Here is an 18,095-nt window from a genome sequence, read left to right as displayed (position 1 = left end):
TAATTTATTTAAAAATATATACTTAATAAGTTTAACAACTTTTTAAAGTTATGTTTACCTTTTGATTAGGGATAGAATTTATGCAGACCCTCTTGTGCTTTACTGAAATACAGTCTTGGTGTCTCAATACAACCTTAATCTTAAAAACGACTCATTTTTCAGATGTTGTAATTGTGTCAACAAATATTTATGCAAAATGCCTGTGGCTGCTGTCAGGTGAATGTCATAATCCTTATTACAATTGGACAGGATTATGAGCACACGTAGATGCTTCTTTAAAACAATCTCCAGTAATCCCAAAGGTTTCTCTGCGTCCTGCTGCCAGGTTTCATAGGACAACTATAACGCTATTCAGAAAAGTGTAATACTTCACTGACAGCTAAGATAAAATGGCTGCAGTGGACAAGGATGTGGCTGAGAAGTTTTTGGACAGTAATCCAACATTTGCCAAGCAGTACTATGACTCCAGGTTCCGGGCGAAGGTCATCTCCGACCTTCTGTCGACCACCAGGAAAGCAGAAGTGGACATCAGCTCTTACCATGAGCTGAGCTCTATTGAGGAGTGCGAGATCATTTTCGATATGGTGCGGGACATGCAGGAGAACCTGCAGATGGAGAGGGCCGTGTTCAACCTCATGCGGCATCTCACCTTCATGATACGAGCAGACCGCATGAGTCTCTTCATGTACCGCCAGAGGAACGGCATAGCTGAACTGGCCACGCGAATCTTCAATGTCCATAAAGATGCTACACTGGAGGAGTGTCTGGTGCCACCGGACAGTGAGATTGTGTACCCGCTGGACACTGGCATTGTGGGCCATGTGGCCACTGCCAAGAAGACCGTCAATATTCCTGATGTCACAAAGGTAGGATTATGGAAGCTTGTTTCTGCCACGGAATGAAAAATCTCGTACAATTCTGATTTATTTTGATATCTCATAATTCTGACTTTTTTCCTCAGATTTATGACACACACTTGCAATTTTGAGATAAGACGTCAGAACTGCGATAAATAAACTCATAATTCAGGATTGTGAGGAAAAAGTCGCAGATGCCTTTTTATTGTTTTATTGTGTGGCAGTGAATGGAAACAAGCTTTCATTTAGGATAGGAATAGGATAACTAGCCATAACCAGTTATACCATAAATACCTAGTTAAGTTACACTGTAAAAAAAGTATATGATCAATAAGTTATTACAACATGTTTTTACATTGCTTTAACTCATCAAAATAAGCAATTTTCATCTTTGTTTATACGTTATGCAAGATTCAACTCATTTTAATGTCAGTTTAATGTAATTTAAGTTGAAATGACTTAAACATCCAAAGTTGATTGTACTTCAAAATTTAAGGCAGCAACAGTGTATCTCGGTCCTGTGAGTTATTAATATGAGAGTGCAATTCACATTATTACCAGTAGAGAGCAGTGCAACGCTAACATTTTATAGTCATATTTTCATCAGTAATGATCAGACAGACCAAAATATAAGTTAATGACTGTGTGACTATTCAAAATTTCATTTTTATTAGCAGAATAAATTATAGATTGGTCCTTCCTGTTTTTATTGAATTATGTATGAACCGACCGTTTAAAACAATTTTCTGGTATTAAAAGGAAAAAAAGAATGAAATAGGCCATCAGACATTCTCTATCTCTAAAATAGGATGTTATGCTAATTATACCGGCCCATTGCTGATATATTTGAGAAATGTGCAGGAGATGATGTTGCACAGACAGATATGACTGAATGTGTTGTGCAGAGACAGCCATGAAATCTCCCTCTCTCCTTGATTATAAATTAATTTTTCTTTGGCACACAATGTGCTTCACTGCTTATCAGACAGCAATTTACTTTCCTCTGTACTGCTCATAATCATTTAAAAAAAAAAAAGGGGGTTTCTCAATCTTTGAGAACGGCGTTATGTGACTGAAATACCAAGTAAGCCTATTTGAAAGCCTCAAGGTGGCGACAGCATCCTATCTCAGTTTAAGATGTCTGCCAGACTGCTGAGTAACCACAACTGTCCACAGATGTGCTGATATTTGTAAGCAAGCACATATGCGAAAAGTGTTGCCCTCTTTTTAGGCATTACACATTGGACAGTGTGCGATTTTTGTAGGCTACATTCTGAGAATCATATTTCTTCCATTTTTATGTGTATGGCACCGTAGCTCAGTTATTAATATGCAAAGCTATAGGGCTGGTGGATTAGAGCAGGTCAGCGCTCTTCCTCAGTTTGTGACCAGGTCTGGAGGGGATAAAAGTCTTTAATCTGAGTTGAATTAGAGCGATCCTGGATTAAATCTAAAGGTCAGTGCCTAACGCCATGTTCCACACGTCAGCAGAATATCAGTGCTTACATTAAACTCTACATTTAACATTCCCTTTCTATTGTTGTTGTGGAACAGAATATGGAGAATTTAATGTTTCAAAGGAACCTGTGTTTTTATTAATTTCAGTTATTCAAATATTATCTAGAATTATATTTTTTGTCTGATATTGGCCCATAGAAAAAAAAATGGTTTCACTTTATGTTAAGGTGTGTAATTATGCATGTAAATACTGAGTAATATTAATTAACATGATGTACTTACTATAGGATTAGGGTATGGTTTAGGGTTAGTTGCATGTAATTATGCATGATTTAAAGTGTTACCAAATATGTAAACGCATTTCATTAAATACACTGCAAAAAATAATTTCGTATCTATTATTTTTGTCTTGTTTTCCAGTACAATTCTTAAATCAAGATAAAGACAATTGCTTGAGACAAAATGACATAAGATATTAAGTCTTGTTTTATAAAAACAAATAAAAAAAATATGTCTGGCTTACAACAAAAACATGCCAGTATCGTAAAAAAAAAAATTAAATGTTACCCTTTGAATTGAGATTATTTTTTCTGACCACATTGGCAGATATTTTTTCTTGTTTTAAGCTCAAGCTCACTTAATTTACTGTCAGTCAAATTTGCTTCTTAAGTAATGTTATCTTGATTTAAGAATGTGTAGATATTTTAATCGGAAACCAAGACAAAAGTAGTGAGTAAGAACATATCTTTTTTTGCAGTGTAAAAATATTTGGTAACACTTTACAATAAGGTTCCATTTGTTAACATCAGTTAAATACTATTAGTTAACATGAACTAAACAATAAAAAATACTTCTAAAGCATTCATTAATCTAGGTTAATGTTAATTTCAAAATGTACTAATACAACGTTTGTATCTTTTAATAGTATTTAATGGACCTGTGGTTGAACTAACAATGAACGGTTGTATTTTTTTCTATTAACAAACATTCAAAATACTGTAACAAATATAATGTATGTTGATTTTTAATAAATGTTAATGCATTTGTATTATTGTAAAGTGTTTTACCATTTTACTAGGCATGGTAACTCTGCTAGTAACAATAAATCCTCCAAACTTTTATTCAAAGGTAAATTAAATGATTTAATTGTGCGCATCAGTGACGTTTTATCTTAACACTGATTTAACGTTAACATTCTCACCATGAATAAATGTGCTTCCCTCTCCAGGACAGCCACTTCAGTGACTTTGTAGACACCCTGACAGAGTACCAGACCAAGAGTATGCTCGCGACTCCCATTATGAACGGCAAAGACATGGTGGCCGTCATGATGGCTGTCAACAAGATCGGTGCTCCACATTTCACTGCTCAGGATGAAGAGGTATATTCACTCATCATCCTCTGTAATACTAGTGAGTACAGCGCTTTGGGTTTAAACTTAACAATAAGTCTCGGGTGAGGATGCCAATTTGAAATGTAAATAATGCAGAAAATAATAATTATATGCATTGGTCTCGTCACACATTTTTAATCTCAATCTCAAAATGACAACAGTTTTGTACATTGCTTTAACTCATCAAAATAAGTTAAGCAAGATTCAGCTAATTTTTGAAGTCAGATTAATGTAATTTAATTTAAGGCAGCAACTTTTCGATTAATATTCATACAGTGAAAGCACTTTGATTAAACTGACTTCTACAGAACAGATGAAATGCTCTGTTGAAGTAAATCAAACTCTGTGTTTTGTAGACGCTGAAGAAATATCTCAACTTTGCCAATCTTGTGCTTCGAGTGTTTCACCTGAGCTACCTGCACAACTGTGAGACCAGAAGGGGACAGGTAGGATTTCTTCAAGACATTAACGAGACTTTAAGACATTTACCAATAAACACTGCCACTTAAAGTCTTTTGTCATTTTCTCTCATATATTCATTGAAGGTGTTGCTCTGGTCTGCCAGCAAAGTGTTTGAGGAGTTGACTGACATTGAGAGACAGTTCCACAAGGCCCTCTATACAGTCCGAGCCTTCCTCAACTGTGACCGCTACTCTGTGGGCCTCCTCGACATGACCAAAACTAAAGTGATTGTTTATTTATTTATAATTTGAACTACTTATGAACTATGCAGCTGGATTTGTAACTTGAGTTTGTAACTTGTAAATAGTTTGGGTCACACTTTAGTGTACATGCATAAAAAATGTGGGTACTGCACTTTTGCTGCTATTGATGTGGGATACGGGTAAGGTTAGGGTCAGGTTTGGTGGTATGGATAGGTTTAAGGGTGGGTTAAGGGGTAAGGTAAGGGTCAACAGTGTAATTATAGATGTCATTACATGCCGGTATTTCTTTCAAATATAAGTACAATGTAAAAACATCTATACGCATTGTATCAAATTATTCATTACTTTGGCTTGACAAACCAAACTCAGGCCGACCTTCAAACTGTTCTGACTCGGTGTGCCTTTTCGAACTGATCCGACTTATGATTTCTGTTAAACGGATGATCAAAACTATGAAAAGTTCCATAAACTTTCATTGAGGGGGTCAAAACTTTAATACTAGTAACTGTAATAGAGTATTTAAGCTTCATCCACTACATATCTTTCACTAGCAACTAGCTTAGGACATGCTAGCAAAATGCTAAATCATGCTAGCAACATTCTAAATCAACATGCTAATTCATGCTAACATGTTAAACATGCTAACAACATGCTAATTAATGCTAGCAATGTGGTAAAACATGTCAGCAACATGTTAAATAATGCTAACTGTGTAAAAACAGGCAACATATTAAGAAAAGTTAGCAAAATGTTGATTCATGTTAGCAATGTGTTAAATCATGTTACCAATATGTTAAAACATGCTATCAACATCCTAATTCATACTAGCAATGTGGTAAGACATGTTAGCAACATGTTAATTCATGTTAGAAAAGTGTTAAATCATGTTAGTAATGTGGTAAAACATGCTATGTGGTAAAACAGCAATGTGCTAAAACATACTAGGCTAATTCATGGGAGCATCGCGACATGCTAAAACAACAATGTGTTAAAACATGTTAGCAAAATGCTAATTCATGAAATAAAGTGCTAAAACATGCTAGCAAAATGCTAATTCATGTTAGCAATATGTTAAATCATGCTAGCAACAGTAAAACATTTCAGACCTGGCTTTGTCAAGCCAACATCCAAGTTTGTCATCTAACTTTACTCATCTAGTTTACATGTTACTACATCGTAGTTAAAGACACTTCAAATAAAGTGGGACTGTAAATTGTAGTTTTATTTGCCAGTTGAAGCATTTTGAAATATTGGATTTTTGTTATTTCTTTTGCCTGTAGGAGTTCTTTGATCTTTGGCCCGTACTAATGGGAGAGGTGGCCCCATATAGTGGACCAAAGACACCTGATGGCAGAGTGAGTGATACACATTGCATAAATAGGAAATGTTTATTTAGTTAATCATGTCAGAGAAACACAAAACTTCCCTGAATGAATCGTTATGAGTTCTTACTTGCTGTCATGTCTGTTGTGTTTGACTTACGCTTTTAATTATGCTTCAGGAAGTGATTTTCTACAAAGTGATTGATTACATATTGCATGGAAAGGAGGACATCAAAGTAATTCCGTAAGTTAATACATTTTTATTGCCTGTTAAATTTGACTGTGCGCTACCACTTGGCATTTAATTAAGCCCACATGCTTTATCACGCATCATTATTACATGCGTTGTAAATGTTGTACCTAACCATATAAACGTATTAAGAAATGGCAAGATGCAAGACAGTTATGGGTGTTTGCAAGGTTGGGCCAAACTGGCCCTCCTGTGGAGCCAGATCTGAGCAATAATGATTTTATTTTTTTGAGATAACTCACTGTTATGTTCTTAGAACATATACTCTACCATTATTATTATTTTATTTGAGAAAAAAAAACAATTATTTTTATATTATTACTTCAATTCAGTAAGGATGCCTTAAATTGGTCAAAAGTGACACTCAAGACATTTATAATGTTACAAAAGATTTATTTTTAAAATAAATTCTGTTTCTGCATTTCATCAAAGAATCCTGTAAAAAAATAAAAGTATCACAGTTTCCACAAGTATTTAGCAGCAAACTGTTTTCAACATTGATAATAAGAAATGTTTCTTGATCAGCAAATCAGCATTTTAAAATACATTCAAATAGAAAACTTATTTTAAATTGTAATATTTCAATTTCATAATATTATTATGAAATAAATGCAGTCTTGGTGAGCAAGCATGAGACTTCTTTCAAAAACATTTTAAAATCTTTCAGACCCCAAACTTTTGAACAGCAGTGTATATTTTTGATTTCTCTAGACCACCTAGAAAATAAAAGATGGGGTTTATTATTGGAAAGTTCTGTATTGTTCTGGTCAGACGCATATTCGTTGTCGTTACAGTAACCCTACTCCTGACCACTGGGCATTAGTAAGTGGGCTTCCCACCTACGTTGCAGAGAACGGCCTGGTGAGAGTCCAGACCTCCATCCTCCTCCACTGATGCCACAGTAGTCAGACAATTTGAAAGCTATTATGGTTTATAATGCTCCTGTCATGTGCACAGTGAGGGGGAATAGAATGTGCTCCCACACTGAAATGATGGATAATTGTAATTTTGTGAACAGTAATTAATCAGCAAGCAATACCCCTTCTCAGTGAGCGTGACTGCTGCTTTCCCTTCACTCTGTCTTACAGATCTGTAATATCATGAACGCCGCTCAAGACGAGGTCTTTGAATTTCAAGTGAGATCACCTTAACTTATGCTTCCTACAAAATCAATTAAATTAAATGAACAGTCTTCCAAAAGCTGTATATCTGACCGTTTTTGTATATCTACTAAACTAAATATGTTCCTGAAATATATTTTGATTAAAGTTTATTTGTGTCCTGCCAGAAAGAACCTCTCGATGAATCTGGATGGACAATAAAGAATGTGCTCTCTTTGCCCATCGTGAACAAGAAAGAGGAAATCGTTGGCGTGGCCACATTCTATAACAGGAAAGATGGAAAGCCTTTTGACGAACAGGATGAAACACTAATGGAGGTATTTGAGGCCACAGTATAGACCAGTACTGTGTCATAGCTAAATATACAATAATGGATGAATCAGCAGACTCTGCATTATTTATCCATAGTGTGTTTTGCCCTTTGAAAGCTAAACCAAAGCTCTAAAGACTACGAAAAAGTACTTAATGTTTCTTTGAGCTACAGTCCACAGAAAGCAGTTTTAATTTAGCTCAACCATTCTTTGTGGGCACGTGAATTTTTTTTTGTAGTTTTCAGATTCATTTCTGTCTGATCTGTCTAATGTTTTTAATCTTCTTGTCAGATTTCTGTCAGAGTCATACTTTATCTCAATGTGAATCTGAAATGAAATTGTGAATCTAAACCCGAATCTGATTTTGAATCTGAACCTGAATCTCAACCTTCAGTAAATATGAACCTGAATCTAAATGTGAATCTGAACCTGAATCTCAATCTTAAATGAACATGAATAAAAATGTGCATCTAAACCTGAATCTGAATGTGAACCTGAACCTGAATCTCAATCTACAGTAAATGTGAATGAGAAAGTGTATTTTTACACGACAACGAAATGCTTAAAACGGAGAAGTTTATCCTTTTGAGTTTTCCGCGTACAGGCGACACCGTTGTCAAAATGATCCCCATTCACACGGATCCACGACAACAAATAAAAAAAACCTGTATTCTGCTGCTAGGCCATTAGATGGCGATGAAACACTATAGACTGAAAACGTAATATGCATGTGCATGACGTCATCGTCTCCAGAGATTTGCGTTTTTGTTGTTTACACGGAGATCGTTTTCAAAAACGTGCACTTTGAAACCCGTTTTTTCCCGCTGTTGTTGTGTAAACGAACGGCCAAAACACGTAAAAAGTTTTACGTTATTAGTTGAAAACGGTGTCATGTAAACAGCCCCTAAACCTGAATCTGAAAATGAATCTTAACCTACGGTAAAAGTAACCCTGAATGTAAATTTGAATCTGAACCTGAATCTCAACCTAAACATGTGAACCTGAATAAAAATGTGAATCTAAACCTGAATCTGAATGTGAACCTGAACCTAAATCTCAACCTACAGTAAATCTAAACCTGAATGTGAATCTGAACCTGAATCTCAACCTAAACGTGAGCCTAAATGTAAATGTAAATCTAAACCTGAATCTGAATGTGAACCTGAATCTCAACCTACAATAAATGTGAATCTGAATAAGAAAGTGAATCTAAACCTGAATCTCAACCTACGGTAAATGTAAATGTCGACCTGAATGTAAATGTGAATCCAAAACTGACTGTGAATCTGAACCTGAATCTCAACCTACAGTAAATGTGAATCTGAAAGAAACATTTTATCTAAACCTGAATCTCAACCTATGATAAATATGAACCTGAATGTAAATGTGAATCTAAACCTGAATGTGAATCTGAACATGACTCTCAACCTAAATGTGAGCCTGAATGTAAAATGTAATCTAAACCCCAATCTGTGTATATTTCAGTCACTCACTCAGTTCCTGGGCTGGTCAGTGTTGAATACAGACACTTATGACAGGATGAACAAGCTGGAAAATCGCAAGGACATCTTTCAGGACATGGTCATGTACCATATCAAGTGCAGAAAGGATGAGATTCAGAATGTCTTGGTGGGTTTCTCCAACTTGACAGGGCTTATTCCCTAGTATGCACTAATTAAAATAAATTACAGTACATTGGTAATGCTGGTAATAGCAGTACATCCTATTTGTACAGTATGAATTAACTTGATCATGTGGAGGAGCAGTGCTGTCATATATGACACTATGATTGATGGTCTGATTAAAAGGGGTTGTATGAACATAAAATAATCATCTTGGAATATCAGCAGTGTGAAACTGAATTTTTTGTGTGTTTGTGTGTGTGTTAAGAACACACGTGAGTTGTACGGGAAAGAGCCTGATGAATGTGAAGAGGACGAGCTGGAGAATATTCTGGTAAAACACAAAAAATCATACTTGGTTTAAAGTCTTGTTGTTTTGTAGTTGTGTGTCTTCATGCTGTTGTTCTCTACAGGTTGAGACACTGCCAGACTCAAAGGTGTCAGAGATCTTTGAGTTTCACTTCTGTGACTTTGAGTTCACTGAGCTGGACCTAGTGAAGTGTGGCATCAAGATGTACTATGAGCTGGGTGTGGTAGACAAGTTCCATATTCCACGTGAGGTGAGTGATGATGCCAGGTAAACTATTAAAGTTAGAATAACCTCCAGCTGTCATAAATCGCAAAAGGTAAAATGTTTAACAAATTTATTGGGTTGTTTCATATATTGAGCATTACAACATAACACTACATATAATACATATTCATATTACTAGGGATGTGCACAAATACTCTGAAGGAAAACACCAATGATCGATAATGTAAAAAATTATCGGTCATGATTTTGCACTTTGAAATTTAAAACTCAGTCACAACTCTGAGGCACAAATGAATGCAACAGATCACTCCACTTAAGGACCTTCTCTTTAAGTAATATATGGCACAATATGACACCGAGTGCTGAACTCCCATCAAGCTAGTCAATGAAAATAATGTGGCAGCTTATTATGGTTTTACACTAAAGGCAAACCATAAGGCAGGTAGCACAAAAAGAAGTGCCTTTAAAGTGTTTTTTTATTTTATTTGATCACAGTCTTCAGCAAGAACCACAATATAGTCAGAAAACACTACTAATAATTTGCTAAAATATTTGAGAACATCTAAGAAATATTTCAAGAATTGTACTTAGGAACGTTCCTACGGACTTCTCAGAATTTAACTTTTTTAATTCCTTAACTACTTATTTAGGAAGATTTTCATGGATCAAGGCCCTGGTCTCTAGATATTGCTTGGGTACCCATTTTATCATTTGCAAAACGAGATATAATTTATGTCCACAACACAAATGGTGCAGTGTGAGATATGCACCAAAGTTTAATATTTAAAGTTATCATCATTGTCTTATGTATGTACACCCTAGCGGGTACCCAACTATTGCTGCTACAAGTCATTAAAGAGATACTGAGTTCCAAGATACTATATTGCACATTGTAAATACAATATTTCCAGTGCCTTGTAAGACTGAAAGCTGACATTGCTTTATCTCTAGACCCTGGTGCGCTTTGTGTACTCAGTCAGTAAAGGTTACAGGAAGATCACCTACCACAACTGGAGGCATGGCTTCAACGTTGGCCAGACCATGTTTACACTGCTCATGGTAAGAGAAAACTCTCTCAGAATAAACAATTTCAGTTCTAGACCTTATTAAAAAGTTACAAGTGTTCATCTTGCTAGAAAAACCCTACTTTCCTTAACAAACAAACCAGTCCTGTTACCCTTGTAACTAAGCATTTGATAAATTTGCCTCTCTGTTTGGTGGGTGCTAGAGTCGTGGGCCTTTTTTAGGCAATATGTTTAATGATACGGCCCACCTCCAACACATATCCTCTGAAATGGCAGACCCATCTAATTAACCATCCAAGTGTAAACCTGTTCCTGGTAAAGTCATGTGTAATCACAGTGAACTGGCCGTACATCAGGAAGGACGGAGTATTGGAGCGCTGGAAGAAATGCAGGCCAGGCTGCTAATGAGCCTTTCTCAGCACTACTCCCATGCTTCACCGAGCATAATGAGCCCTCACTAGTCAGTGTCTTGCTCTACAAGAGGGTCTTAAGGAGGCTCCGCCTTCAAGCCCATTAAATCGGTTCTCATGTTTCTCAGACAGGTGACCTGAAGCGCTACTATACGGACCTGGAGGCGATGGCGATGGTGACTGCTGGGCTCTGTCATGATATTGACCACCGCGGCACTAACAATCTCTACCAGATGAAGTATGTACTCATTACTGTCAACGTACCACTGCTCTTATCAAAGAAAAATGTGTATGTATAACAATATTCAGAAATACTGTTTGAAGACTTTCTCTCTTTTAAATCACCTGGTTTTTTGAGGGGACACCCGTGGAAGTCATGGGTCACATGGTTATCTATGCAGGATAAGACATGACTACATTTAAAAAGACGGTCACACTTTAGATTATGGTCCAATTCTCACTATTAAAGGGATAGTTCACTTTGAAATTAATTTTTGATATGTTTTAGCTTACCTCAAGGGCATCCAAGATGTAGGTGTCTTTGTTTCCGCAGAAGTTTCAATTTTGATATTTTTAGGTCAAACCGTTCTTGTCTGTCAGTCATATAATGCAGGTCTATGGTCACCACCTCAAAGAGCATGCACAGAGAAGTCCAAATTAAACATGATTTAATGACTCGTAAATGTAAGTACACATTAATGGCCTAAGACACGAAACGAGCGGTTTGTGTGAGAAAACGATTTGTGTTGTAACCACAGCCACGACCAAGTGATCTGAGGGCGCGGGCGCTTCGGTCTGCGCAAGCACTTCACCGGAAAGCGCCGGAAGTGATCTCTCGCGCGTGTACGTCACTCATTGTTTACACAGAGATTTCGGAAGTGTTACCTTTCACTGTGAAGATCTAAACATATTTAGATATACAGGAAATCGCAATGGAAGACGATTTTGATATATCAACAGACAACGTTGAATTTTTTTCGCAACTGCGCGAGAGATCACTTCCGGATCTTTCCGGCGCCTGCGCAGACCGAAGCGCCCACGCCCTCAGATCACTTGGTCGTGGCTGTGGTTACAAGAGGTAAAAACAATATAAATACTGTTCGTTTTCTCACACAAACCGCTCGTTTCGTGTCTTAGGCCATCAATGTGTATTTACATTTACGAGTCATTAAATCATGTTTAATTTGGACTTCTCTGTGCATGCTCTTTGAGGTGGTGGTGACCATAGACCTGCATTATATGACTGACAGACCAGAACGGTTTGACCTAAAAATATCAAAATTGAAACTACTGTGGAAACAAAGACACCTACATCTTGGATGCCCTTGAGGTAAGCTAAAACATATCAAAAATTAATTTCAAAGTGAAATTTCCCTTTAACTATAACTTTTGCCTCAATAAACTACTAATTACTGCTTATTAATAGTTAGTAAGGTAGTTGTTAAAGCTCAGGATAAGACAAGAACACGGTTTGGAAAATGGATTTATTATGTACTCGCTTATTATATAAATTTTGAACACAATAAGGTTACAGACTGCAGCTTTAAGTAAAGGTATTGGGTAAGAATTGTGTAGGATTAAGGGATGTAGAATATATGTTTCATGTATGTCAAAAGACAACATTTAGATTTGATTGATTTTAATCATGCTACATTTTGCAAGCTGAAATCTCAAATTGCATTATGCTTATTTACATTCAATTTGATTAAAAGTCTGTGACCTTCTGGGTCTTGAGAATCATTTTCTGTGATGATTTTGCCAGGTCTGGAAATCCACTGGCAAAGCTGCATGGTTCCTCCATTCTCGAGAGGCACCATCTGGACTTTGGAAAAACTCTGCTTAGAGATGAGGTAATGCTGAAAATTAATTGTATTTCTAGAAATTTTTCAGAAGGCTTCAGCCATCATTACAATTTTGAACTCTACAGACCATTGAGAATGTACATCTAGTTGATAAGCCCCATAAATAACTGCCTCCTCACTCACAGCCAGCAGTTTCCTCACTGAAATAATTTGTTTCCCAAGGCCTTAAATATCTACCAGAATCTGAACCGAAGACAGCACGAAAACGTCATCCATTTGATGGACATAGCTATCATCGCAACAGACTTGGCCTTGTATTTCAAGTAAGAAATGTATATTTCAGCCCTGTGGGATATACTTTGTGAATTATTTATTTAGAGTTAAGCCCCGTTCACACCAAGGACTATAACTATAATGATAAAGAAGATATAGTTCCAAAAATCATTCTAAATATAAAAGAATATCAGAGTCCGCACCACACTTGGCTCAGAGAAACAATATTGTTGGAATCATTTTCAGAAAGTTTTTCCCCAGCTGATGAATGATAAAAACATTGACAGCTAATCAGAATTCATCCTGCTTTAACCCTTAAATGCATGAATGTTTCGCCAATCATTATTATATATTCGGGTCTTTAGCGACCCGAATAAAAATAAAACTCTCCTCATATTAAAATAAGAATTACAGAAGAATAAAATAAAGCATATTTTGTTACGTTTTGGAGCTTGGAAGGGATCAGTTTGAGCAGATGTTTTTATACCATCATACTGTCCTCGTCAGAGCTCTCATGTCCCAGTACATTCAGCATCTGGCTCATATTCGTCATCTTAAACACATTTATTCTTTTGTTTTCTGCCTCCGGTAACTATGAGTGAAACGACACTTCATCAGACATTACCACCTTGTGAAATAAAGGTGAATTCCACTTATTCAGTCATCAAACATTCAATTATGGTTGTGCAGAAAACATATACTTACACTGTTACACACCTCGGGTCGTTAGCGACCTTATACAATTTTTTTTTTACAAACAAATGTATGGGAAAACAGGCATTCTTTTATAAAAAATGAATGAATTTATTGAGGAATACTAAGAAGGTTGATGTCTAACTTAAAAAATGAATGAGGAGGATGGTAGTGAATGACGTCCCGGGTCACTAAAGACCCGAGATATGCGTTTGAGGCTTAAAGAGCTTGAGCATTTAAAGTGCTAGACACCATAACTGTAGCCTGCGCTTAGAATAAACAGAACGATATTGTGTGTTGGTGTGGACACTAATATAGTTATCGTCCATGGTGTGAACGGCAGAGCTGCATATGCATGATTAACATGAATTTAATCATGATGCGCCTCCACAGGAAAAGGACCATGTTTCAGAAGATTGTGGATCAGTCCAAGACCTACGAGAGCTGGGACAATTGGACCAAATACATGATGTTAGAAACAACTCGGAAAGAGATTGTCATGTAAGTGCTGTGCGAAAATAATTGGTTACAAATTGTATATCAACCATAATATCTGTTTGGCAAATAAGCTGATTTATATACTTGCAAAAGAAAATATGCAGCAGATTGAATTTGGTGCCATTTAGGGTTCATAAATATGAATTCACAGCATGGTATTTTGGTTTTCCTCACCGCAGGGCTATGATGATGACTGCCTGTGATTTGTCAGCCATTGCCAAGCCATGGGAGATTCAGAGCAAGGTTATATATTCCTAATGCATAATGCAATGTCACATGCAAGGCCTGATACTACAGCAATGTATTCAAACATCTAGGGCAGCCAAGGGTGTGACTGCATAGGAAAATGAAATCACTGGGCTCTCAGCCGGCATAATGAGTCTGAAACCCTATTCATATGATAATGTATCCATGGATGGGTTGTTTACATTCATTGTTGAACACTTATATTATATGCAATTCGCAGCAGACGGCACTGTAGATCATTTCACATGCGTGAGATTATATTGAGCTGTATGTTGTGCTTTTTAAAAAAAAAGAATATTGCTTCTTTTTTTTTTTGGAAATGCTATTATTATATTCATGAAGTAGATCCAAGAACAATGATGATAGAGCTAGATTTCATAGTTGCAAATGGGACATGTGCCAGGTCTGTTTCAGTGGACATTGTTATGGAACGATTTCTGCTTCTTTAAAGTCATTAATGGTCTCTAATGCACAGTTAATATATTTTACACATAAAGTCCATATTTGCTTCTCTCCAAATGCATCTACAATGACCATAAATCTAAGCTTAATATTGACCATGGCTACTTGCTCTCTGTCCTGCAGGTGGCGCTGTCTGTTGCTGCAGAATTCTGGGAGCAGGGTGACCTGGAGAGGACAGTGCTGGAGCAGCAGCCCATTGTGAGAGAGCGCCTGGAATGAAGGGGTGGGAGGTGTTGGGGGGGGGTGGGCTGAGAGAAAAGGAATAAGAATGAAAAGTTCCCATGGGTCATGTCGTGATGTACTGCCTATTATGCGGTGCAGTGAATCAGAAAGAGCGGTCACAAAGGCCCAGTCAAACAGACTGCTTCCAAACTCCCCATTTTCTTTAGCTGGGATTGGAAATGCAGGAATATAATGTCAACTTTGGAAAAAGTGCCACTGAACTTTCTACTTTAGTCTAATGGATCTTCGCCACTACATGTATTCAGTTTGCATCAATATGTTGTGGGGTTTCATTTTGATACAAATTAAGCACATGCTGTTTCATCTACAGCCCATGATGGACCGGAACAAAGCGGAAGATCTTCCCAAACTGCAGTGTGGTTTCATTGATTTCGTCTGTGCTTTCGTTTACAAGGTGAGGTCCTCCATTTTGATTAGTAAACAAAACGACATATGGGAATTCATTGATCTACACTTCTAAATGTTCACAGGATCCAGACGAGAGTCCATCAGGAAGCAGATACATAATCATCAGCAAAAAATGCACCACGATGGTCTTGATCAGATGTCTGTATACTTGACTTTTATTAACTGTGAACGTCAGAATGCAGGCCTGCTGGAATTAGAGAATGTGAAGTAAAGAGTCACAGAAGTAGGAGTGGGGGGCAATTGCTTTACATATGAATCGCGATTCTATCTTCTACTGATTCAAATCCTTTACAAATTTCAATGTTAGTTAATAACAAAAAATAAGTCTTGACTGCATTTTTTCAGTGTGATGTAGCTTATTTGAATGCAGTTAGAATGTATTCTAATCTTTTTGATAAAAATCGGAGAGATTTCTGTCCCTCCATTGACAGCTGCGCAACTACTACTTTGATGCTTCAAAAAATTCATAAAGAGATTGTAAAACTATTTGAATTGATCGGTTTAGTCCAAATTTTCTGGAGAGACATGATCGCTTTATATGATGAACAGATTGAGTTTAGGCTTTTATTCACATATAAACATTCATCAACTCACACATTAATTGTGGTAAACGGAAGCTCAGGTATGTACGCTTGACATGCGAGAACCAAGCACGTTTGAGTTTCAGCAAGAACCAATGAGGTTCATTCTCGAGTTACGCAGGACGTTTGAGCTTCTGCAAGAACCAATGAGGTTCATTCTCGTGTTACGCAGCACGTTTGAGTTTCAGCAAGAACCAATGAGGTTCATTCTCGTGTTACGCAGCACGTTTGAGCTTCAGCAAGAACCAATGAGGTTCATTCTCGTGTTACGCAGCACGTTTGAGTTTCAGCAAGAACCAATTAGATTCATTCTCGAGTTACGCAGCACGTTTGAGCTTCTGCAAGAACCAATGAGGTTCATTCTCGTGTTACGCAGCACGTTTGAGCTTCAGCAAGAACCAATGAGGTTCATTCTCGTGTTACGCAGCACGTTTGAGCTTCAGCAAGAACCAATGAGGTTCCACAGTAAGTTTTTATGATATGGATAGTTAGGATAACAAGATCTTGAATGATGTAGAAGTTTCTTTATTAATCAGCAATTTTACCCACTTTACCCACCTCCAATACTCCCCCTTTACTCATGTCCCATCCCTCTTGCAGGAGTTCTCTCGCTTCCATGTGGAGATCACGCCCATGCTAGATCGTCTGCTGAACAACAGGAAGGAGTGGAACGCTCTGAAGGAAATACACGAGGCCAAGTTAGCAAAGCTGGAAGAGGCCAAGAAAGCTAAAGAGGAAGCAGATGCTGCCGCATCAGCTGCCAGACAAGGTAAATAGTGACTCAAACTGTGTATCAATGTTTCTTAATTGTCTTTTTGGGATGAACAATTCCTTTTTGCTCATTTAAATGTTGTTTCAAACCTGTATTATTTGTTCCTTGTGTGGAACACAAAATAAGATGTTTTAAAGAATGTTTACACTGATCTATTACATAAAGTGAGCGCAAAATGACGCATTGGAATCAGAAAAGTCCATGCGTCTACTGCGGAATACAAGATTTTTAGTGAATAAAGACTTACATTTCAGTGTTTTTCCCCCCACAAAGCTATCATATGACTTTATACGGACTACTTTTTTGGTGCTTTTTTGTCTTTTTGCATTCAATGTAAGGAAAAAAGCAACATGAACATTCTTCCAAATTCATCCTTTTGTGTTCCACAGAAGGAAAAAACTTGTTATGGGTTTGAAACAACTGAAGAGTAACATTTTTGTTCAAACAAAAATCATTTTTACAAACAACTGACAATTGTCATTTTTCTGCTTTTCCATATCTACATTCTCTCCTCACAGAAAGCGCTGGCCAATCCTCATCTCAGTCCAAGACCTGTGTAATTTCCTAGACGTCAAACCGCAAAAACAGACAATAAGAATGTATGACACTGTACCCATAATTTGGGCCACTTTTATTTTTTCTCTCTGCAGGATATTCCTTTGTCAATTATTTGCTCTAGTCTTGAGCTTAAAAGTAAAGAAAACCCTTTAGTGTGTTTAAGTAACAGACTATTGCAACATTTCCCACACCAGGTTTATGTCATCAACAGATAGTTTTCATAAAGCTATAATTATCAAACTTTAGTGTATATTGGCTGAAACTGTACAGAATAGAATTCTTACATACTAAATAACATTTTAGAGAGCACAGTGTGAATACACTTTAAAAGTCCACGACAATTTCTTTTTTAATTATTACTATTTATATGTAGAAATGTATAAATAAAAGTGAGGAATTGTTGAGCCAAGCCTCATCTTTTAAAGCTTTGTAACTGTGTTGCTGTGCAAAATAAGAATTCTGCCCCTAGGATGCAGTATGCTCGGTTGCACTTGTGTGTGTGTGTGTGTGTGTGTGTGTGTGCGTGCTAGTACTAACTGTCCCACTGGGACATACATAACAGTCTTACAAAAGCATTGGATAACACCTAG

The 18,095-nt window shown here is 36.9% G+C and overlaps 1 protein-coding gene across 1 annotated transcript; it reads left to right on the top strand.

Moving 5' to 3' along the window:
- Positions 1–274: 274 nt before the first annotated feature.
- Positions 275–17,855, top strand: pde6a (phosphodiesterase 6A, cGMP-specific, rod, alpha). Its single transcript, XM_056250339.1, has 22 exons — positions 275–866; positions 3,544–3,696; positions 4,065–4,154; positions 4,254–4,394; positions 5,654–5,728; positions 5,875–5,939; positions 6,740–6,806; positions 7,034–7,081; positions 7,234–7,383; positions 8,863–9,006; positions 9,268–9,333; positions 9,413–9,559; positions 10,486–10,593; positions 11,098–11,207; positions 12,732–12,819; positions 12,994–13,094; positions 14,131–14,238; positions 14,415–14,478; positions 15,067–15,141; positions 15,497–15,580; positions 16,776–16,944; positions 17,466–17,855. Exons 1-22 carry the CDS (start codon positions 390–392, stop codon positions 17,513–17,515), a joined length of 2,580 nt encoding a protein of 859 aa, XP_056106314.1. The 5' UTR covers positions 275–389; the 3' UTR covers positions 17,516–17,855.
- The last annotated feature ends 240 nt before the right edge of the window (positions 17,856–18,095 follow it).

This window comes from Rhinichthys klamathensis, unplaced genomic scaffold (genome assembly GCF_029890125.1).
Source record: "Rhinichthys klamathensis goyatoka isolate OS25496 unplaced genomic scaffold, OSU_Roscu_1.1 h1tg000068l_1, whole genome shotgun sequence".
NCBI classification, from domain to species: domain Eukaryota; kingdom Metazoa; phylum Chordata; class Actinopteri; order Cypriniformes; family Leuciscidae; genus Rhinichthys; species Rhinichthys klamathensis.
The sequence above is the reverse complement of the archived record's forward strand: the minus strand, read 5'-3'. Positions and strand labels throughout refer to the sequence as shown.